Source organism: Sus scrofa, chromosome 7, assembly GCF_054392235.1.
Source record: "Sus scrofa isolate SSC_HxYL_T2T_F1_AM1 chromosome 7, Sscrofa_HxYL_maternal_Yorkshire_Landrace_v2.0, whole genome shotgun sequence".
Taxonomy (NCBI): domain Eukaryota; kingdom Metazoa; phylum Chordata; class Mammalia; order Artiodactyla; family Suidae; genus Sus; species Sus scrofa.
In genome coordinates, this window is record NC_139389.1 from 46,667,511 (window position 1) to 46,686,863 (window position 19,353).

Below are 19,353 nucleotides of genomic sequence, written 5' to 3' on the forward strand. Positions count from 1 at the left end.
CACAGCCACACCAGATCCAAGCTGAGTCTGCGATCTCCACTACAGCTCAACAGCAATGCTGGATCCTTAACTCACTGAGCAAGGACAGGGATCTAGCCTGCAACCTCCTGGATACTAGTTGGATTCGTTGCTGCTGCGCCAATTCTATTCCAAGTCCTGGTCCTGGGTGGCACTCCCATCCCTCTGTCTGGCCCCTGTGCCATCTCACCACCTGACTCTCTCGCTCCTTCCCCTCCTTTCTTCTGTAGCTTCCTCCTGGTCCCCTAGTGGTGGACTCAGGATGCAGAGCTCCACCGCTGGCCTCAGGGTCCTGCCTCTGTGTGGATGGAGCCGGGGGGGGGGGGGGGGGGGGGGCAATCACAGCAGCACAGTGGCACGGGCCTGTCTCCAGGGTTACTTGGGCTCCAGCTCTGTCCAGAATGTGCACCCTGCACAGCCAGACAAGGGGCAGAGGCAGAGTAGTGAAGGGGGGGCAGGGAGGAGTGAAGAGGGGCTGCAGTTCCTTCTAGGTCTGCTTCCATCCCACATCCAAGAGTGTCCGGCTGGAACATACACAAAGGTCCTGGATGCCTGTAGCGGCCACCAGGGTCCTTTACCTCACCTCCTGTCCACCTGACCTCGGGAAGGGGCGGGGCGCTGCTGAGCATGGTGACCAAAAGAGGGATTCGGTGGCAAAGCCTTCACCCTGTCAAGTGCTCTCACACCTGGCACTTGTCAGAGTCCCACAGTGACCGGTCCAATTCCACAAACAAGGGAAACGGAGCCCTGCTTGAAGATCTGCCAAAGCTACAAGCCATCCAGCTGGCAGCAAGGTGGGCTTGGCTCTCCGGTCTGCCAGGTGAAAGCACTTCTGACCACATACCCCCTGAGAAGGCCCATCCTGGAGTCCACTTAATCCCCCTGCGGAGAGGGGAGACTGTCACACCCTCTACCTTTCTCCCCAGCCTGCCATCTTCACCCAGGGAGTGATTCCGGCGTGGCGTGAGACAGCCTCAGAACACAGGGCTTTTCTCCTTTGTCAGGGAGGAAAGCGCCCCCTGCCCCTGGCACATCCCCAGCAGTCACCACACAGGCCAAGGTGTCGAACTTCTGCATTTTATTCTGTAGAAAGCCCCCAGCCGGACCCAGCCCTGAGCCTGACTCCAGGGCTACCGGAAGGTAGAGAAGCTCTGGGTGCCGGTGCAGGAGGCGTAGGGCACGCCCCGGGAGCGGATCTGCAGGGTGTGGAAGGTGAGGGGTGGGTTGGGGCCCGAGGCACCTGGGTTCAGGGACTCAGTGTGAGGCTCCATCACAGTTACGGGGACCGCATAGGACAGCATCTGGGGCCGGTCGTCCTGGCGTCTCACTGTGCCCTTGCCCAGGAGGTGCAGGATGCAGGAGAGAACATCGGTGCTCCTGCAGGTGGACCCGCTGCCAAGGCTGCTGACCAAGCCCCTGGGAGGACATGGGCCCTTGTGCCAGGCCTTCAACACCTGGTATGGTGGAGGAGGGTGGGGAAAGGAGAGTCAGAGCTCACCCCACCTCTAGCTTCCAGTCCCAGGTCACCCAGGACATCAGATGCACCCCAGTCTCACTCCTCACCTACCCACAGCTCCACAGGGAGCCAGAGGCTTCAAAGGTGGGTCCACCTCCTCCTGGGGACTGCCCCCCAACACCCCCTCTCCCTCCACCCACCCCCACCTACCAGGCAGACAAGCTGGTCAATGTGCAGCCCCTCATCCCCGTGGGCCTTGAGGATTCGGACGATGAGGCAGTTGAGGAGGTTCCGTCTCTTCTCCAAGTTCCGGACCTCCTCGTCCTCAGCTTTCACGTATGTCGGAACTGGGATGAGCCACACGTTGCCCTTCCGCGGTGTGGGTTCATCACTGTCATCTCGAATCCTGAGAACCCCTGAAACAGGCGGTCACTCAGTGGGGGCCTGCGAGGAGGCTGCCCCGGCTCAGAGCAGAGGCCCCGGTGCCCTAAGTACAGACCTCCTGGGGCGTCCTTTGGCTCATGAAGTTCCAGGGGGCCCCTTGAAGAGGCAAGAGGTCTAATTGCCCAATTCAGCACATCTGGAGAGAGCCCGGACAGCGCCAGCAGACGCTCCACGGAGACGGCCTTAGAAAGAGGAGGGAAGGTTCCCATTGTGGTGCAGCGGAAACAAATCCAACTAGTATCCATGAGGATGTGGGTTTGATCCCTGGCCTTGCTTAGTGGGTCTGGGATCCGGCATTGCCAAGAGCTGTGGTGTAGGTTGCAGATCCAGCTCGGCGCCGCTGTGGCTGTGGTGTAGGCCAGCAGCTGCAGCTCCGATTCAACCCCTAGCCTGAGAACTTTCATATGCTGCAGGTGTGGCCCTGAAAAGAAAAAAAAGAGGAGGGAAGCATGAGGGCTTCCCCAGGGGGTGGAACAAGGAGGGGGAAGGGAAGAAAGGGGAGGGCCAGGCGAGAGAGCAGGGAGGCGCGAGGGCTGGGCCACCTGCAGCTCGTTGAGATGCAGCAGCAGCCACATCTGCACGGTGGTCACTTGCAGCGTCTGGTCCCCAAACTGCAGCACAGCCCGGCCCAGCCATGTCCACTGCAGTCGCCGATGTGGGCCCCGCTCTAGAGCAGGGTAGCTGTGACCTGAGGAGCATCAGGGAGGAGGAGGGGTCAAGGGCTGGGGAGGACATGCTATAGGTGGAGTTTTGTCCCCTCTGCAGAGCCTGGGGCCCAGCATTTGTGGACACTGGTTCCTGGCCCGAGCTTTCACAGCTCAGCCTTCTGTGTGTCTGCCTCCGAGGAGGCCTGAGTATCTGGGAGCCCACCCTGTGCCAGGCGAGCTGTGATCAGGGCCTCCAAGGAGTTCCCCACTGTTTTAAGGGAGGAAAAAACATAATGAGGAAGGACTGGGGCTTTCATCAAACTGGAAACAATGTCTCCCCTACAAGTGTAGGAGCTCCTTGAGGGCAGGGTCTAAGTGTCCCCCTCCTTTGTCACTGCCCAGCCCAGGATCAGCCTCTAGTGGGAAACGTAGGTTACAGTGACTAACCAGGAGTCAGACACCTACATAGAGGGAAAGCCCTTCCTGGTGGCCTCAGGTGCCTCTCGCCTCCATCCTCCCCACCACCCATGAGAGTCCTGGGTCTCATTTTAAGGACAGAAAGGGCAACAGCCTGGGATCAGGTGCCCATAGTCCCACCCTCCCCTCAAACCCAAGCTGCTGCCCCTTCTTCTCAAACCCACCCCATCAAGGCTGCCAGCCCCAGGGGTTGCCCCCAAGCCCAGGTTCTTATCCCATCCTCTTTCCAGCCCCCAGTTCCCTCAGCCCCGCTGCTCACTCTTGATGTAGAAGTTGGAGTATCGGTTCAAGGTGTCCCTCAGGTAGGCGGGCAAGCAGGTTCTGGGGTTGAGCGGGTGGCAGATGGAGCCAGTGGGTGAGCCGTTCAGCACGAGCACAGACATTTCCGGCATCGCCCCTTCATAGTAGAGGTCCTCGTTGTCGTCCTCGTCCTCGTTGTCATCCTCCTCCTTCTCGGCCTCTTCGGCTATCGCCGCTACTGCCTCTGCCACCACCCCAACCTCCAGCTCAGCTTCCTCTCCATTCCCTCTTGTGTGCCCCCTGCCACTGGCTTCACAGCCCACCTGAGGGTGGAACACACGGCACCCAAAGCCAGTGGGCTCCTTGGGTCCAGCTTGTGCCTCTGTCTCTGCCTCCCACCCACCCACTTGCTAATTCCCCTCCCCTGCACCCACCTGGATCTTCCTCTCTGTGCCCTCCAGCTTCAGGAGTTGCTGATCAAGCCGCTGAAGCTGGTACACGTGGAACTGGCGCTGCCGCTCCTCCGAGGTGCTCAGGCTCCGAAAAATCTGCTGGGGGAGGCGGTTGGGGAAGCAGGGGCCGATCTGATCCAGTGCAACCTCCTCCAGCCAGCTCGAGAAGCCCACGGCAAAGACACGGTCCACCATGTAGTGCCTGCAGGGCGCAGAGCCCAGGCCGAGCCTCAGTGTAGGGGCTTGGCATGGGGCGGCCTCCGGCTCAGGGACCCCAGAGCTGGCCCTGCCTGTCATCCTGCCTCCCCCCACTGCCCACTATCTCGGTCCACACTCACTGGTAGTAATGCTCGAAAGTGGTGGCGATCTCCAAACCAGAGAAGATCAGAACGCTTTCCAGGCATTGCTGTAGCTGGGCCAGCATCCCCTGGGGCCCACCATTCCGGCTGCCACGGATACACTGGTCAATGTGCCGGGCAAACTGCTCACTCACCTGGGCAGCAGGAAGAGAACAGGAAAACTATGAAGAGAGCGGAGGAGGTGAGTGGGAGAAGCAGAGGGCCTGAGGAGGGAGTTACACATGGCCAGCAGCTTCATCAATGGGTCAAGGGTTTTGTTTTGTTTTGTTTAATTTTTTGTCTTCTTAGGGCTGCACCTTCAGCATGTGGAGGTTCCCAGGCTAGAAGTCGAATCGGAGCTGAAGCTGCCAGCCTACGCCACAGCCACAGCCACGGCAACTCGGGATCTGAACTGCATCTGCCACCTACACCTCAGCTCACAGCAACGCCAGATCCTTAACCCACTGAGCAAGGCCAGGGATCGAACCTTCGTCCTAATGGGTGCTAGTCCAGGTTCACTCTCGGCTGAGCCACGACGGGAATTCCTGCTCAACGGTTTTCTAAAACTGAAATCATTAACAGCTGTGCGCATTGACAATGAGAACAATACTGAAAAATGTTTTCTCACATTCAGCACATCCAAAGTTTAACTGAGCATGAAGAGACAGAAGCACACCTCGGAGATTTTGCTCGTTTGGCTCCAGGCTCACAATAAAGTCACACATGTTTTCTGGTTTCTGAGTGCATATAAAAGTATGCTTACATTTTCTGGTAGTCTATTAAGTATACATAGCATTATGTCTAAAAAACAATGTACATACCTTAACTAAACAATACATTATTGCTGGAATTCCCGTTGTGGCTCAGTGGTTAATGAATCTGACTAGGAACCATGAGGTTGCGGGTTTGATCCCTGGCCTTGCTCAATGGGGTAAGGATCCGGCGTTGCCGTGAGCTGTGGTGTAGGTCGCAAACCCGGCTCGGCTCGGATCCCGAGTTGCTGTGGCTCTGGTGTAGGCTGGCAGCTACTGATTAGACCCCTAGCCTGGGAACCTCCATAGACCGCAGGAGCGGCTCTAGAAATGGCAAAAAGAAAAAAAAAAATACATTATTGCTAAAAAAAGTGCTGACCATCACCTAACAATGCAGGATTGCCACAAACCTTCAATAGGTTAAGGAGTTCCTGTTGTGGCTCAGCGGAAACAACCTGACTAGTATCCATGAGGATGCAGGTTCAATCCCTGGCCGCGCTCAGTGGGTTATAGATCCGGCATGAGCTGTGGTGTAGATCGCAGACAGGGCTCAAATCCCAAGAGGCTCAACCTCTGGCCCGGGACTTCCATATGTGACAGGTGTGACCCTAAAAAGCAAAAAAAAAAAAAAAAAAAAAAAAAAAAGTTAAAAAATACATTATCTACGAAGCAGAGTAAAAAGCAAGGGGCAATATAATGAGGTACACCTGTAAGTTCTGTGCCAGGATGGTCACATGGCGTTGTTGCAGCCGAGCCTCCTGCTCCCACTGCGCTGCCCTCTGCTTACCAAGGTGCTTCTCACATTTTAGTCTGTCATTTGCTTAACTGTGCATCTTCTCCAGAAGACAACTTTGAGGGAAGGGACTTCACCTACAGCTCTATAACCGTGCTTGACACATTTTATTTTATTTTTTATTTTGGGGCTTTTTAGAGCTAGAGGAAGTTTCCAGGCTAGAGGTCCAATCGGAGCTGCAGCTGCCGGCCTACACCACAGCCACAGCAACACAGGATCCGAACCACATCTGCGACCTACACCACAGCTCAAGGCAAAGTTGGATCCTTAACCCAACTGAGCGAAGCCAGGGATTGATTGAACCTGTGTCCTCATGGATAATAGTTAGATTTGTTTCTGCTGAGCCATGATGGGAACCCCCCTGACACTTTTTATTTTTGCTTTTTCTAGGGCTGCTCCTGCAGCATATGGAGGTTCCCAGGCTAGAGGTCTAATCAGACATGCAGTTGCTGGCCTACACTAGACACAGCAATGCCAGATCTGAGCCGAGTCTGCAAACTACACCACAGCTCACGGCAACACCAGATCCTTAGCCCACCGAGCGAGGCCAGGGATTGAACCCACAACCTCATGGTTTCCTGTCGGATTTGTTTCTGCTGTGCCATGACAGGAACTCCATCCCTGACACATTTTAAAGTGCTTATTAAATATTCGTGGGATGGGGTTCCTGTTGTGGCGCAGCGGAAATGAATCTGACTAGTATCCATAAAGACACGGGTTCCATCCCTGGCATCGCTCAGTGGGCTAAGGATCCAGGATTGCTGCAAGCTGTGGTGTAGGTCAAAGACGCGGCTTGGATACCGAGTTGCTGTGGCTATGGTGTAGGCTGGCAGCTGCAGCTCTGATTCAACCCCTGGCCTGGGAACTTCCATATGCCTCAGGCTCGGCCCTAAAAAGCAAAAAAAAAAAAAAAAAAAAAAAAAATTGTGGGATAATGGGAATGGTGGAGTAATTATAGTATATCCATTAGATGGCAATTTATGCAAAAGTTTTTAAATGAGGACAAATAGCAACCAGGAAAATGTTGCTTTTAGTGTAAGGGTCAAAAGAAAACAGGAAGGAGGGGTTAAGAATCTGGCATTTTGTGGTGACTTGGGTCACTGCTGTGGTGCAGGTTCCATCGCTGGCCCCAGAAGTTCCACATGGGGAAGTTGCAGTCAAAAAGAAAACAGGATAAGGCATTTTAGCTACTCACGGGTAAGCTACGTGAAATCAAGCACACAAGTAGAAGAAAGCATGCCGAGCTAAGTTAGGACGGCACAAAGTGGCCACGGTTTTTGGAGTTTTTGATAACAGGTTTCTATAGCAGGAGTGCTCCTCGTGAAGTGGGAGTGGAAGGTGGGCCATTCTGAGGCGGTGGGGAAGCGAGAGGCCCCGGCGGGGGGAAGGGAGGGCAGGTGGCTCACGTGGGCAGCTTTGAGGAAAGGGAGCCTCAGCAGGGCCCCGGCACAGCCGTTCTGCAGCGCCAGCAAGAAGGCCGCCCGTGGCCCAAACAGCTCGGAGCTCGACTTCTGCAGATTGTGAAAGTGGTCGCAGTAGCGGGGCACAAAGTCATCATCCTGCCAGCGTGAGGTCAGAAAGCTGTTCACCTGGAGGGAAGGAAGGAAGGGGTGGCAGCGTGAAGGGGCCACAGTCTTGGTCTGCCCCCCACCGCCGCACCACCCCGGCCCACTCCTCCCACCTTCTCCTCCACAAAGGCCTGCCAGCAACGGGTCAGGTTTCTCATGATGCTGCTGGGAAGCCCCTGGGTGGCCAGAGAGCTCCAGTCATGGCTTCTGTTTCTGCCCTCTGTGGAGACAGGGGAAGGGGCAGAGGCGGCGGCAGTGGGGAGCCCCGCAGTTCCTTGGTCCCCACTCAAGGGTGAGCCTGGGGGCCTTTCCTCATGCTCCTGCCCAACGTGATGGTCCCGGGTAGGGGGTCACAGACAGGAAGATAAACAGGCTGAGGGAGGGGAGGGAGAGAAGAACAGACACCTGCAGCATGCAGGGTGGTGGGGACCAAGCACCCAAGCTCCCGCCTGAATCCCCAGCACTCACTGGGGGACGCCTCGCAGGGCTCCACGTGCACCAGCAGGTTGGTGAGGCGGCGCACCCGTGAGGAGAAAGCAGCCGCGCGACTCTGGGGGTTGTAGGCAGCATCCCGGCTCTCCAGGTACTGGTCCAGCAGCCAGCCCATGGGGCTGATGCCATCCTCATCTGGGGGCGGGGGAAAACAAGCCAAGGCAGAGCGCGTCTGCAGGCCAGCAGGGAAGCTGGGCTGGACAGGAGTGCAGAGAAAGGGCAACGGGACAGAACCATACGGTAAGGAAGGTTGCAAGGACCCCCTTGACCTTGTGGTGGCAGCTGGCACGTGGAAGACAGGGGAAAGGAGGCGGCCCCTGGGCTGTGAGAAGGGGAACACATGGATACCAAACGAACGTGGGTACCAAAAAGGCCAAGAGCATTTCCCAGGTGGCTCTAGAGTAGAGCAAGAAGGGGCCGGTGAGCAGGGCCACGCGAGAGGCTAGTGCGGGGCGGGGCAGTTACCGGGGGAGGTGACGTTCTGCACCAGGGGGCTGACCAGGGCCTCCCAGCAGCTCTTGCCCAGGGCTTGGGCCGCCTCGTTGTCAGGGAGGAAGCGATTGGCAAAATTCTGCTCGTGGCGAAGAGCCCCGTTGAGTCTGGGGAGGAGGATGGGGAGTAAGGTGTGGGGGGCTGGAGGCTTAAGTGACCTACCCCGTGTCCCCCCAACCTAAGATCGCCAGCTTCCCTAAAACCAGCCAAACTCCCCCCTCAGGATGTCACAACCCCCTCGATTCCTTGGCACCCCCATTCCCAGCCACCACAGAAACCTCTCCTTCTTGTCCTTTCTTTCCTTCCTCCAACTACAGAACATTCCGGCCCCCTCCCAAGCATGGTCACCCGTCACAGGAGCCCCCCGGCAGCCCTCTGTAATGCTCTTATCTCTCTCACACACAGGCACACACCCACTCACACACACCTGGAGCTCAGGTGCAGGAGGCTCCTGCGGTCCTCCGCTATGTCCTGGCTCCAAGTCTGGGCCCGAACCATGTAGAAGAGGCGTGTGTGGTGACACAGCAGCTCCCGGAACACAGGCCAGAATGTGGGCTTGGGGCCCAGGACTTCCAACCCCCGAATGCGTGTGTCGATGCCACCCTGCAACACACACAGGTCCATTTCCACCAGCCCCACAGTGGGGCCTTAGGAAGGGCTGGAGCGCTGGCCCAAGATCTGCAACAGTTCCTGGGGGTAGGGCCCAGCGCCCAGGGGCCACCCCCACCATGCCCTGGCCCCACCTGCTGGCAGCGCTTTATGCGGATCTGGATGATGGGCCAGAAGCGGTTCAGGTTCTCCAGGAGGACCACCCGTCTGGCGGAGGGCATTACATTGACCTGGGGGAGCAGAGAGTGCTGTTACCGCCACATGTAAGGATGGAGTGCTGAAAGCACCAGCCCTGGGGTGTGAGGCCTCCTGATGAAAGGGTCCTGACGCCACCTTCACTGCTCAGGGCCTGATGCTGTCACATGGGCCCAAGGCTGGACTTGATCTATGGGGCTCAAGAAAAGGAGGAATATAGGCATTTAGGGGTCTGGGCAGGAGGGGAGCTCCCTACCGAGTTGAGTTCTGTGTTAAGAGAGGTGGTGCTGTCGCCCCCAAAAACCACCACCCTGGCGGGCATGTAACTCGAGTCTTCGCCAGCCACCAGCAGAGCCAGCTGCCTGCGAGCAGAGGAGAGGAACCAATCAGAACCTGATCCAAGAGTTCCCGTCATGGTGCAGCAGAAAAGAATCTGACTAGGAACCATGAGGTTGTGGGTTCAAATCCCTGGCCTCACTCAGTGGGTTAAGAATCCGGCATTGCCATGAGCTGTGGTGTAGATTACAGACAAAGCTTGGATCCCCGGTTGCTATGGCTGCGAGGTAAGTCCACAGTCACAGCTCCGGTTCGACCCCTGAGAACCTCCATATGCTGTGGGTGGGCTCTAAAAAGTCAAAAAAAAAAAAAAAAAGAACCCAATCCAGTTCTGTCCTCGTGGACACAGCCAAGGGGACTCTTTGATCCCGTTCAGGGAGGTGAGGTGCTTCCCCAAGACAAACAGTAGGGAAGTCACAAGAAAGCACGGCAATTTGGCTACGCACAGGCAAGGAGCGTGTTACCTGACGAGGACGCCCTGGCGCATGTGCAAGGTGATGTGGTGGGAGCCGGTGCTGCCGTTGGACTCCCAGTAGGTCTTGGGGTTGCGGTCGGTCAGTTTGCCGGCCCGGTGAGGGTTGGAGGACACCTCCACCTTCTCCCAGCACTTGTCCTCCTTCACCTCCACACTGGAGCCTACGGGCCAGCGGGAAGGGGTGGCAGTCACAGCCTGGAAGGTGTGAGGGAAGGATGGAGGGGTGCAGACTTGGGGTAATGTGGGGACAGGCACGAACCCTGGCACAGATATCTGAGGAACACGTCAAAGAAGGGGATGTTGATGGGGCGGTGGGTGCGTCTGTGGTCTTCGATCTGGCCCAGCACCATCTGCAGCCGGGCGTCGGAGAGAAGGGGTGCGGGGCGGGACAGGGACAAGGAAACACGTGGAAAAAGAACCGCAGCAGCCACAGGACTGCCTCTGTACCACTGGCCCAGCAGGACCAGATGGCGAGGGGGCGGGGAAGGAATGCCCCCAGTTCACGAGACTCACCTGCCTTTCCCAACTTCAGGAACACACCCCCTTCCCCTGCCACTGCTCAGGTCTCAGATCCTTTCCTAGTTGTGAACCCACAAGCCCTTCCCCTTGCCCTTCCTCCTGACCTGGATACAGCCTCCCAGGATGTTGGTGGTGAGTTTCCGGTAGAGGTGCGCGTGCTTCTCACACTTGAACACCATGTCCCGCAGCTCCTGAGCCAGCTCCAGCTTTCCCAGGTGCTTTTCCAGGGCCTTGGAGATGGCATCGCGGGCTCCCAGCTGATTCAGCACCACGGCGTAGTCCCTGCTCACCGAGGCCAGGCGGTGCAGGAAGAGGATCAGCTCCTGGAGCACCTGGGGTGGGGGCAGGGAGAGAGACTAAAGGGAACCCGCTGGAGGACCAGGCATCTTCAGTAGTGCTGACTACACACCCAGTGTGTGCTAGGTGCCCGGGCTACTGCAGTGAACAGTGAGGAAGTAAAGAGCCAGGGATGGGAAGACACGAGGCCTCGGTGGAATTAGGGAACCAAACGAAGTGAAACGGAAAAGCCAAGAGGTGCCCTGAACACTGGGATTCTCAGCTACTGATCATGCTGGCATCAGATGTGGAGGGCATCTTCTGGGGTTTCTTTTCAGGCCCTGCTGCCTCAAGAACCAGCTGTGGGGCTGTGTTTTGAGATGCTCAGGCCCCAAGCAGGGAGAGGGACCGGAGGTGTGTATGCTGGAGCCAGAGTCTGGATAACAGCCCCAGGTGTGTTCTGCAGACACCCACTGCCACCGCGACCCTGGTTCTCTGACCCCTTTCCAAGCCTCTGTGCCTAGGATGGCTCTGTGGCAGGAGGACCCCACTGCCTCCTTTACCCCCTCACCTCCACAGGCCCAGCCAGACAGACACCACGGTGGTTCTTAATGTAATACAACCTTTTATGTCAAAAAAGGAGATGGTGGGAGTTCCCGGCATGGCTCAGTGGTTAATGAATCCAACTAAGAACCATGAGGTTGAGGGTTCGGTCCCTGGCCTTGCTCAGTGGGTTAAGGATCCGGCGTTGCCATGAGCTGTGGTGTAGGTCGCAGATGCGGCTCGGATCCAGCGTTGCTGTGGCTCTGGCACAGGCTGGTGGCTACAGCTCCGATTCGACCCCCAGCCTGGGAACCTCCACATGCACGGGAGCAGCCCAAGAAATAAATGGCAAGAAGACAAAATAAATAAATAAATAAATAAAAATAAAATCCAGGAATTCCCTTTCGGTGTAGCAGGCCAAAAATCCAGTGTTGTCACTGCAGTGGCTCAGGTTGCTGCTGTGGCACAGGTTTGACACCTGGCCTGGAAACTTCCACATGCCTCAGATGCAGCCAAAAAAAACACAAAAGCCTCAAACCCAAACCAAGAGCTCAAAGGCTCCGTGGTGCCCTCCAGAACCTCACTCAGGGGGTGTGCCCTGCCAGAAGCTGTTCTATGTCCTCTCTCTCCCAGCATCCCCCTGGAGCAGAGCAGGGGTACCTCTCGGTCAGTGTCTGGGGACCGCAGGCAGGCCATGCAGGTGTCCATGGCCTCATGCCAGGGGAGCAGCAGTGCCTCAGGAAAGTCCACCAGCTGCATCAGGATTCTGGGGAACAGGGGACAGGAGGATAGAGATGTGCAGGCAGCCTCAAAGACCCCTCTGCTCAACCCCACCCCTCACCACCCTCTCACCTCAGGACAGTGAGGTGCAGGGCCCTGTTGGCTGCGGCTGGAGTGTCGAGGCTCCGCATCAGCGCGAGGAAGGGCTGGGGATGCCGCTGCAGCTGCAGCAGGAGTGGCTTGACCTCACCCTCTCGGGGTCCCTCTGAGCGGAGGGCTCGCTCCAGATCCAGGAAGATCTTCCCAGCAGGACCATAACCCTCCACCAGACTCTGCAGGGAAGTGTGATGGCACTGAGTTGAGGCTTCTTTTGCTAGAGGAAAGGAAAGACACAAAAGTTGGCCATTGTTAGTGAGGGATCAGAAATGGAGAGATAGAGTCATTAATTCTCAATCTTGCTTCCTAATTTCTCCTAAAAATGTTTTTGATTTTTTCGTCCCCCTATAAGTTAGGTTTGGGGGAGTTCCCATTGTGGCTCAGTGGGTTAAGAACTTGACGGAATGTCCATGAGGATACGGGTTCAATCCCTGGCCTCGCTCAGTGGGTTAAAGATCTGGCTTTGCAGCAAGCTGCAGTGTAGTTCACAGAAGTAGCTCAGATCCCATGTTGCCGTGGCTGTGGTGTAGGCTGGCAGCCAAAGCTCAGATTCAACCCCTAGCCTGAGAACTTCCATATGCTCCAAGAATGGCCCTAAAAAGACAATTAATAAATAAATAAAAGTTAGGTTTTAGAACCTCACAACATCTCTTAATCTACTTTTAAAACAGCTTCATGACAAATTTTTTATTCTATTTTTTCCCCTTTTTTCAGCCACACCCACCACATATGGAAGTTCCCAGGCCAGGGATCGAATCCAAGCTGCATCTGAGACCCATGCCACAGCTGTGACCACACCAGAACCTTAACCCACTACAGCAGGAACTCCTTATGCTATATTTTTTTCTTTTTTTTTGTCTTTTTAGGGCTGCATGCACAGCATATGGAAGTTCCTAGGCTCGGGGTTGAATCGGAGCCACAGCTGCTGGCCTACACCACAGCCACAGCAACGCCGGATCCGAGCCATCTCTGTGACCTACACTACAGCTCATGGCAACGCTGGATCCTTAACCCACGGGGCGAGGCCAGGGATCGAACCTGCAACCTCATGGTTTCTAGTTGGATTTGTTTCCACTGTGCCACAATGGGAATTCTGCTTATTATATATTCTTAAAACAGCAGAACAGCTTATCTGCAAACCAGAGTGTTTCCCTATATCTAGAAGCATGCACACATCTGTTTTTCTCCATGATAGAAAGAAATTCAGTATAAGGGCTTTCAAAGCTTCATATCTCCTATGATGTTCTAACTTTACATCCTCCTTCACTCTTTGCAGGGATTCCACTTGTGTGAGGTATTTGGGATAATAAAAAACCTAGAGACAGAAAGTAGAATGGCAGTGGCCGGGGCTGAGGCGGCTAATGGAGAGTTAGTTGTTCGTGGGTCCTGAGTTTCAGTTGGAAAAGAGAGAAAAAGTTCTAGAAATGGATAGTAATGACAGTTGCATAACAATATAAATGTGCTGGGAGTTCCCGTCGTGGCGCAGTGGTTAACGAATCCGACTAGGAACCATGAGGTTGTGGGTTTGATCCCTGCCCTTGCTCAGTGGGTTAATGATCCGGCGTTGCCGTGAGCTGTGGTGTAGGTTGCAGACGCGGCTCAGATCCCGTGTTGCTGTGGCTCTGGTGTAGGCCGGTGGCTACAGCTCCGATTCAACCCCTAGCCTGGGAACCTCTATATGCCGAGGGAGCGGCCCAAGAAATAGCAACAATAACAACAACAACAACAACAACAAAAAAGACAAAAGACAAAAAAAAAAAAAACAATATAAATGTGCTGAAGTTCCCATGTGGCTCAGCAGAAACGAATCTGACTAGGCTCCATGAGGATGCAGGTTCCATCCCTGGCCTCGCTCAATGGGTTAAGGATCTGGCATTGCCAGAAGCTGTGGTGTAGGTCGCAGACTCGGCTCAGATCCCACGTTGCTGTGGCTGTGGCATAGCCCGGCAGCTATAGATCTGATTCAACCCTTAGACTGGGAGTTTCCATATGCCATGGGTGCAGCCCTAAGAAGCCAAAAAAGAAAAAAAAAAAGAAAAACAAAATCCGGATTCTTCCTAAGGTGCTGTCTCTTCCAGACAGGAATGCACCCACACCAGCACAGGGGTTAACGCCCTCCTGGGGACCAGTCTGCAGAGCTGCTGTCCATTTGGCGCCCCACCTTCCACTCTGGCTGCAACTGCCGATTTCTGAGGCTGGGCCTGGGCTTCCAGCACGGATGGGTAGACCGACTGCCCAGCCAGGGTCTCGGGCCCGTACTTCCTGTAGACACGGCAGCTGAGCAGGTCTCTGAGAGCGCTGTCATCGAGTCGCTGTGGCAGAGCCAGCAGCAGTTCCTGGGCCAACTCCGTGGGCACGGCCAGCTCAGCCAGGATGTCATCATCCAGAATCTGCCATCAGAGAGAAGCTGTCACTGTAGGCACCTCTGCCGGCAGAGGCTCCAAGAGCAGCTGCTGGGGAAGGGGACTCCGCAGATGCCTCCTCCACCCTGAACCTCTCGTGGCTGGCTCCTCCCAAACAGCTCGCCAACACCTCCAAACATCCTAGACTGTAGACCCCAGGTCCCATTCTGAGCCTTCCAAATGCTCTATTCCAGCCCAGCCCTTGCAGAACAGCCCTCCAAGCTCTGTGTGAATCTGAGCAGCTCTACCTCCTCATCCAGGTTCTCCTGCAGGATCTGGAGAACCTCCCGATGGTCAGGTCCATCCAGCTTCTTGATGAAGAAGAGGAGCTCCCACCACTCTGCCTGGCTCAGGTGTTCACTATCCGTGGTGTCCTCATCCTCAGGCAGCGCGTAGGGCACAGCATAGAGCTCGGTCATGGGCTTCCACCTCCAGGAGGGCAGGGCTGTGGAAGTGGGTGGTGGGGCACAGAGATGTCAATGCCTATCCAGCCAGACCAGGAGCTCTGCTCAGAGCTAACTCCCGCTTCCCTCTGGGCTCACCTACACCCCCGGCTCCACTGCCCACTGCCCCCTGGTACTCATCAGCCTCAACCACGTCCTCAAGGTCTTCCTCAAAGCCCAGGATCTGCAGCATGTGCCAGTGGACCCAGTAGGTACGGCCTGTCGACTCCCACAACACCTGGGGATATGGGGAAAAAGAGAGGGAGGGGGAAGAGAGCTCACTGAGTGATCAGCTGTGGCAGAAGATGAGGACATAGAGCCCTCAGGGTGACCAATCCTCCAAAAGCAAAACATCTAGTGTACGGAGAGCAGGCGCATGCGCACAAAGGACGCCTTCCTCCCAACGGGGCCAGACTCTGCCTCTCCTCTCACCTCTCCTGGGTGGCTTATGCCCCTACACTTCCCCCTGGCCTTAACCCCGCCGTCTTCCTGAACTGACCTTTGGGGAAGTCTGGCTGCTTCAGCTTCTTCCTGGGAGTGAGTTTTCCTGACCTCAATCTCCTAAAGGCAGATTTTCTCAACCCTTCCAAAGGCCCCCTCTCAATCCTTGGCCCCCTTTAAACCATTTCAGTACCCTTGGGGCTTTTGTCCTTGGGTAGTCTTCCAGAGTCCTCTGAGTGGAGACCCCAGCTATGCCCCACCCGAGACAGACCCCAGCAGCTCGTCCCGCCGCGGCACCCTGGCTCACCTGCACTGGGGGTACACCGTTGTTGCTCTGCCGGAACTCGCCCTCGTCCCCGGCGCTGATCTCCTCGTAGTCATCCAGCATCCGCACGCGCATCCCTGGCTCCAGCGTGTCCCGCACATATAAGGCATAGGTATCACCACTTGTGAACCCAGAGCGAGGGCGAAACCGCCTTGACCTCCTGAGGGAGGGCGTGGCCTGGGCCTGTGGGAGCCCTGGGCCTGCGCCTGCCAGCTGGGGCTGGAAGATGGAACAGGAGGACTGGGCTGAGGGCCTCTGTCTGTGGGAGGCCCAGTCCCAGCGCATGGCCTGTACCAGCTCGGAGATGAGGGTGCCCATGGCCATGCTGAATTCCAGCTCCAGCCGACCCCTCTCCCTGCTCAACTCCTCGGAAGCAGAGTTCTGGGCTCCTGGTTCCACGGCACTGTCATTCAGCTGATCCAGGAGAGAGGTGACGTGCAAATAGTGCTTCACCAGGGAGAAGAGCAACCTTCCTGGGACCTGTAGGACACAACCTTTGGCCTAAGTCCACCTTGTCTCAGCTTTAGCCCGTATCTCCACTGTGTCCTCTGTGGACAGGTGCAAAGGCCTGGTCCTGGAGATTTTTTCCATGGCTCCCTCCCAACACTCCCCCCAGAATACCTGTGGCAGCTGAATGCCCTCGAAAGACATGGGGTGTTCAGAGAGCGTGGCCTGTGCAAACAGAGCGAGCAGAGCACAGCGGCTATCAAAATCCAGGTGTTTCTCAATGGCCTCTTGCTGGCTCAGTGACAGGAGGATCTGGGTCCGGGTCCCTGTAACCCACACGCCAATCAGTAACGACTCCCTAACCTCACTCTTCCCAGGCATCTCTCCTAGACCCTCTACTCTCTCAGGTCAGTCCTTTTGTCACCACACACTAGGGATGACATGATTTGCTGATCTGCTTCAAAAGTCAAAGCTTACTATTTTATTCTGTCATATTACTATCTGAGAAGCAATAGTCTAAATTCTTCCTTTGGAGTTCCCTGGTGGCCTAGCAGGTTAAAGATCCGGTATTGTAATTGCTGTGGCGCAGGTTTGATCCCTGGCCCAGAAACATCTGCTTTCCACAGGTACAGCCATAAATAAATAAATAAATAAATAAAATCCTTCGCATAGAAAGACAATTCATGTGGGGTTCTTGAGGAGTCCCTTTCTCTTTCTTTTTACAACTGCACCTGTGGCATATGGAAGTTCCAGGCCTAGGAGTTGAATCGGAGCTGTAGTTGCTGGCCTATGCTACAGCTTGCGGCAATGCTGGATCCTCAACCCACTGAGCAATACCAGGGATCAAGCCTGCATCCTCAAAGATGCTAAGTCAGGTTGTTTTTGTGTGTGTGTTCTTTTTAGGGCAGAACCTGTGGCATATGGAAGTTCCCAGACTAGGTATCGAATCACCTGCAGCTGCTGGCCACAGGCATAGCCACAGTAACGCAGGATCCAAGCGGCTGTACCTACACCACAGCTCATGGCAACACCGGATCCTTAACCCACTGAAGGAGGTCAAGGATCGAACCCGCATCCTCGTGGATACTAGCTGGGTTCGTAACACGCTGAGCCACAGTGGGAACTCCTCAGTCTCCCCTTTCTGCAGAGATGTTCACACTCCCCTTCCCACCTCCTTTTCTTCCAATTCTAAGAGAAGGGCAACAGAATCATTTACATAAATGATGGATGAGGTCAGAAGCTCACCCTGCCCTGTGAGGCCCTAGGCTGACCCAGCCCCTCTCCTGTCCCCCCTTTCCCCAGACACTGCCCCTCACCAGCATCATGGGAAGCCAGGGCTTGTATCATTCGGCCTGCGCTCCAGCGAATTTGATAATCAGGACTACTGAGCATGTGCATGAGCAAGTCCAGGACCCTTGGATCTTTGAAGACCCCCGTGAGGGGCTCAATGCTGGCATAGGCACTGAGCACATGGACAGTGTGAATCAGAGGAGCAGGGGGGATGGCGCCTACACATTCCTCCAGCTGCCTTAGGGCCCTCTGAATCAGCGACTTCACATCGGTTTCCATCTCCCCCAGCACTGATTTGTCCAGGGCTCCAGCCTCCCCGGCTGTCTCCTGTGAAGGCCCGATGACCCGGCCGTCCTTGTCCAGCATCTTGTGGCAGTTGGCATAGATCTCGTCATTGGACATCCACAGCAGGATGTGCTCTGCCTTGCAGTCCACTTGGTTGGAGCCCCCTTCCCCATCATCCCCGCGCTGGAGGATGAGCCAGCGGATCTGGTACTCAGGATGCCCATCATGGCCCACTCGCTGGCGGATCAGCTCATCCGGATAGGCATGCAAGCCTGGCCCTAAGGGCACCCTGAATTCCCTGTAGTGGAGTTCCCCCGCCATCCCGGCACCTGGGAACACAAGGAAAAGAACACAGGCAAGCTAGAGTGAGAGGGAGGTCAGCAAATCAAGGACACCCAGGAGTTGGGAGAGCAAATGTGGCAACAGCTGTCTGGCTGGGTGGGGTAGAGCAGAGCCCAGGAGTTGCCTGCTGCAGGCTGAGTGGAACACTGGGGCATTTGTTCTGAATGAATTCAAAATTTGGGGGCTAAAAGGAGGGTCTAAGGCCCTGCAAGCAGTGTGGAGTGAGTTGGTTTGGAGCAGTGGGAAGGGGGCAGTGGGGGCAGGGCAGCCTTGGAATTAAAGAGAATCACAGGGCCCTGAAACAAACAGCAGCAGCAGAGCGGGAAAGGGTGTATGAAGCCCAAAGGGATGTGTGTTTTGGGGGGTTGGGGATGGAGACCCCGAGTGTGTATAGGAAGGGACGCCAGCTCCAATGCTGAAGCACAGAAGAATGATTCTGCAGAGGGAAAAGACCCAGAGACCTGGGGGTGGAGTAAGGGCGCGGTGGGCTGGAGGCGCCGGAGCAGCACCGCGGGTGGGGCGACTCAAGGCCCCGAACAGGGTGCACAGGAGACCCGGTGGGTGAAGGGCGCGAGGACTGTGGGGCCGGGATTGAAGACTAGAGAAAAGAGGGTCGCGCGGCACGGTGCGGGGGAAAGGGCTAGGCCAGATGAATACCCCGCGGCTCCGTGGACTGGGGGGCGCGAGGCCGGGTGGGCGAGTGGGCGGAGGATAACCCGGGCTCGGGGCAGGGGGCCGCGGCGGGGCTCTGGCCACCTCAGAAATCGATGGCGGTCCCGGCGCGAGGCCTGTCCTTCGCCGAGCTAGGGACGCGGCACAGACGATGGCGGCGGCGCCTGCGGAGATTTGGGCCCCGCCTGGGCCCCCAGTAAGGGGTCGAGGCGGGGAGGCGGGAGGGGGCGTGGCGCGCGGGACCGAACGCCCAGGGCCCGGCCGCCGTCACCGCCTCTCCCGCGCGCAGGTCTGCGGCATCCAGGGCAGGGCGGGGCGGGGCGGGGCGGGTCCCTAACCAGCGGCCCCGCCCATTTGGCCGCCCGGAGCCGCCGCTCATTTCCGCCGAGTCCAGCGGAAAGCTAGGGGCCCGGAGAGAGCGCCGGGGCGGAGCCGCGGGGTGCCACCTTGGCGACGCGCGCCATCTCCTCCTCCCCGCAGCCCTTTCCTCTTCGTCCCCCTCCTCCTGCCACCGGAAGTGCCTTCCCCCGCTTCCCAAAGTCGGAACTGGAAAAGACTTGCTCTCTTATGCCCCCCTCCTCCACCACATCCAAAGGGACCGAGGCGAGCGAGGCGGCTGCAAATGAGGGAGGAACCCTAGATTTCCTTTCCTGTCTCCCCTCCACCCCCGCAAAGGTTGTCTGCTCTTGTCCCCGTCACCTCCCACTC

The 19,353-nt window shown here is 56.6% G+C and overlaps 1 protein-coding gene and 1 long non-coding RNA gene across 8 annotated transcripts in view; one reads left to right on the forward strand and one right to left on the reverse strand.

Annotated features, from left to right (window-relative positions):
* The window catches only part of LOC146401553 (uncharacterized), an 838,561-nt gene that overhangs the window by 145,539 nt on the left and 673,669 nt on the right, over window positions 1-19,353 (forward strand). The window lies entirely within an intron of this gene.
* On the reverse strand, window positions 1,080-18,821 carry CUL7 (cullin 7). Of its 7 annotated transcripts, none has more exons than XR_014810160.1 (27): window positions 18,730-18,821; window positions 17,373-17,960; window positions 16,231-16,382; window positions 15,592-16,089; window positions 14,943-15,081; window positions 14,649-14,845; window positions 14,160-14,388; window positions 11,975-12,215; window positions 11,783-11,888; window positions 10,408-10,635; window positions 10,044-10,134; window positions 9,774-9,945; window positions 9,230-9,335; window positions 8,913-9,008; window positions 8,597-8,772; window positions 8,143-8,276; window positions 7,654-7,812; window positions 7,299-7,405; window positions 7,024-7,206; window positions 4,701-4,809; window positions 4,073-4,227; window positions 3,717-3,936; window positions 3,302-3,605; window positions 2,461-2,606; window positions 1,974-2,100; window positions 1,685-1,890; window positions 1,080-1,472 (listed from the first exon to the last, which is right to left on the reverse strand). XR_014810160.1 is itself a non-coding variant. In XM_013977946.3 (26 exons), the coding sequence occupies exons 2-26, from the start codon at window positions 17,950-17,952 to the stop codon at window positions 1,149-1,151; spliced, it is 5,076 nt and encodes a 1,691-aa protein (XP_013833400.3). In that variant the 5' UTR covers window positions 17,953-17,960; window positions 18,730-18,821; the 3' UTR covers window positions 1,080-1,148. The 7 variants fall into 7 exon arrangements, 2 of the variants coding, with proteins under 2 accessions (XP_013833400.3, XP_020954393.2); XR_014810161.1 differs by having other exon boundaries at window positions 18,631-18,821; XR_014810164.1 differs by lacking the exon at window positions 7,299-7,405 and having other exon boundaries at window positions 18,631-18,821.

Bases quoted from the DNA above. Each gene is read 5' to 3' on its own strand.
- CUL7 (XM_013977946.3), bottom strand. From the start codon at position 17,952: ATGGCGGGGGAACTCCACTACAGGGAATTCAGGGTGCCCTTAGGGCCA. The intron at 14,846-14,942 runs GTGAGCCCAGAG...CCACTTCCACAG, and splicing joins CAGTGGAGCCGGGGGTGTAG to CCCTGCCCTCCTGGAGGTGG. The intron at 9,946-10,043 runs GTTCGTGCCTGT...GCTGGCCCGTAG, and splicing joins CCTCAGATATCTGTGCCAGG to GCTCCAGTGTGGAGGTGAAG.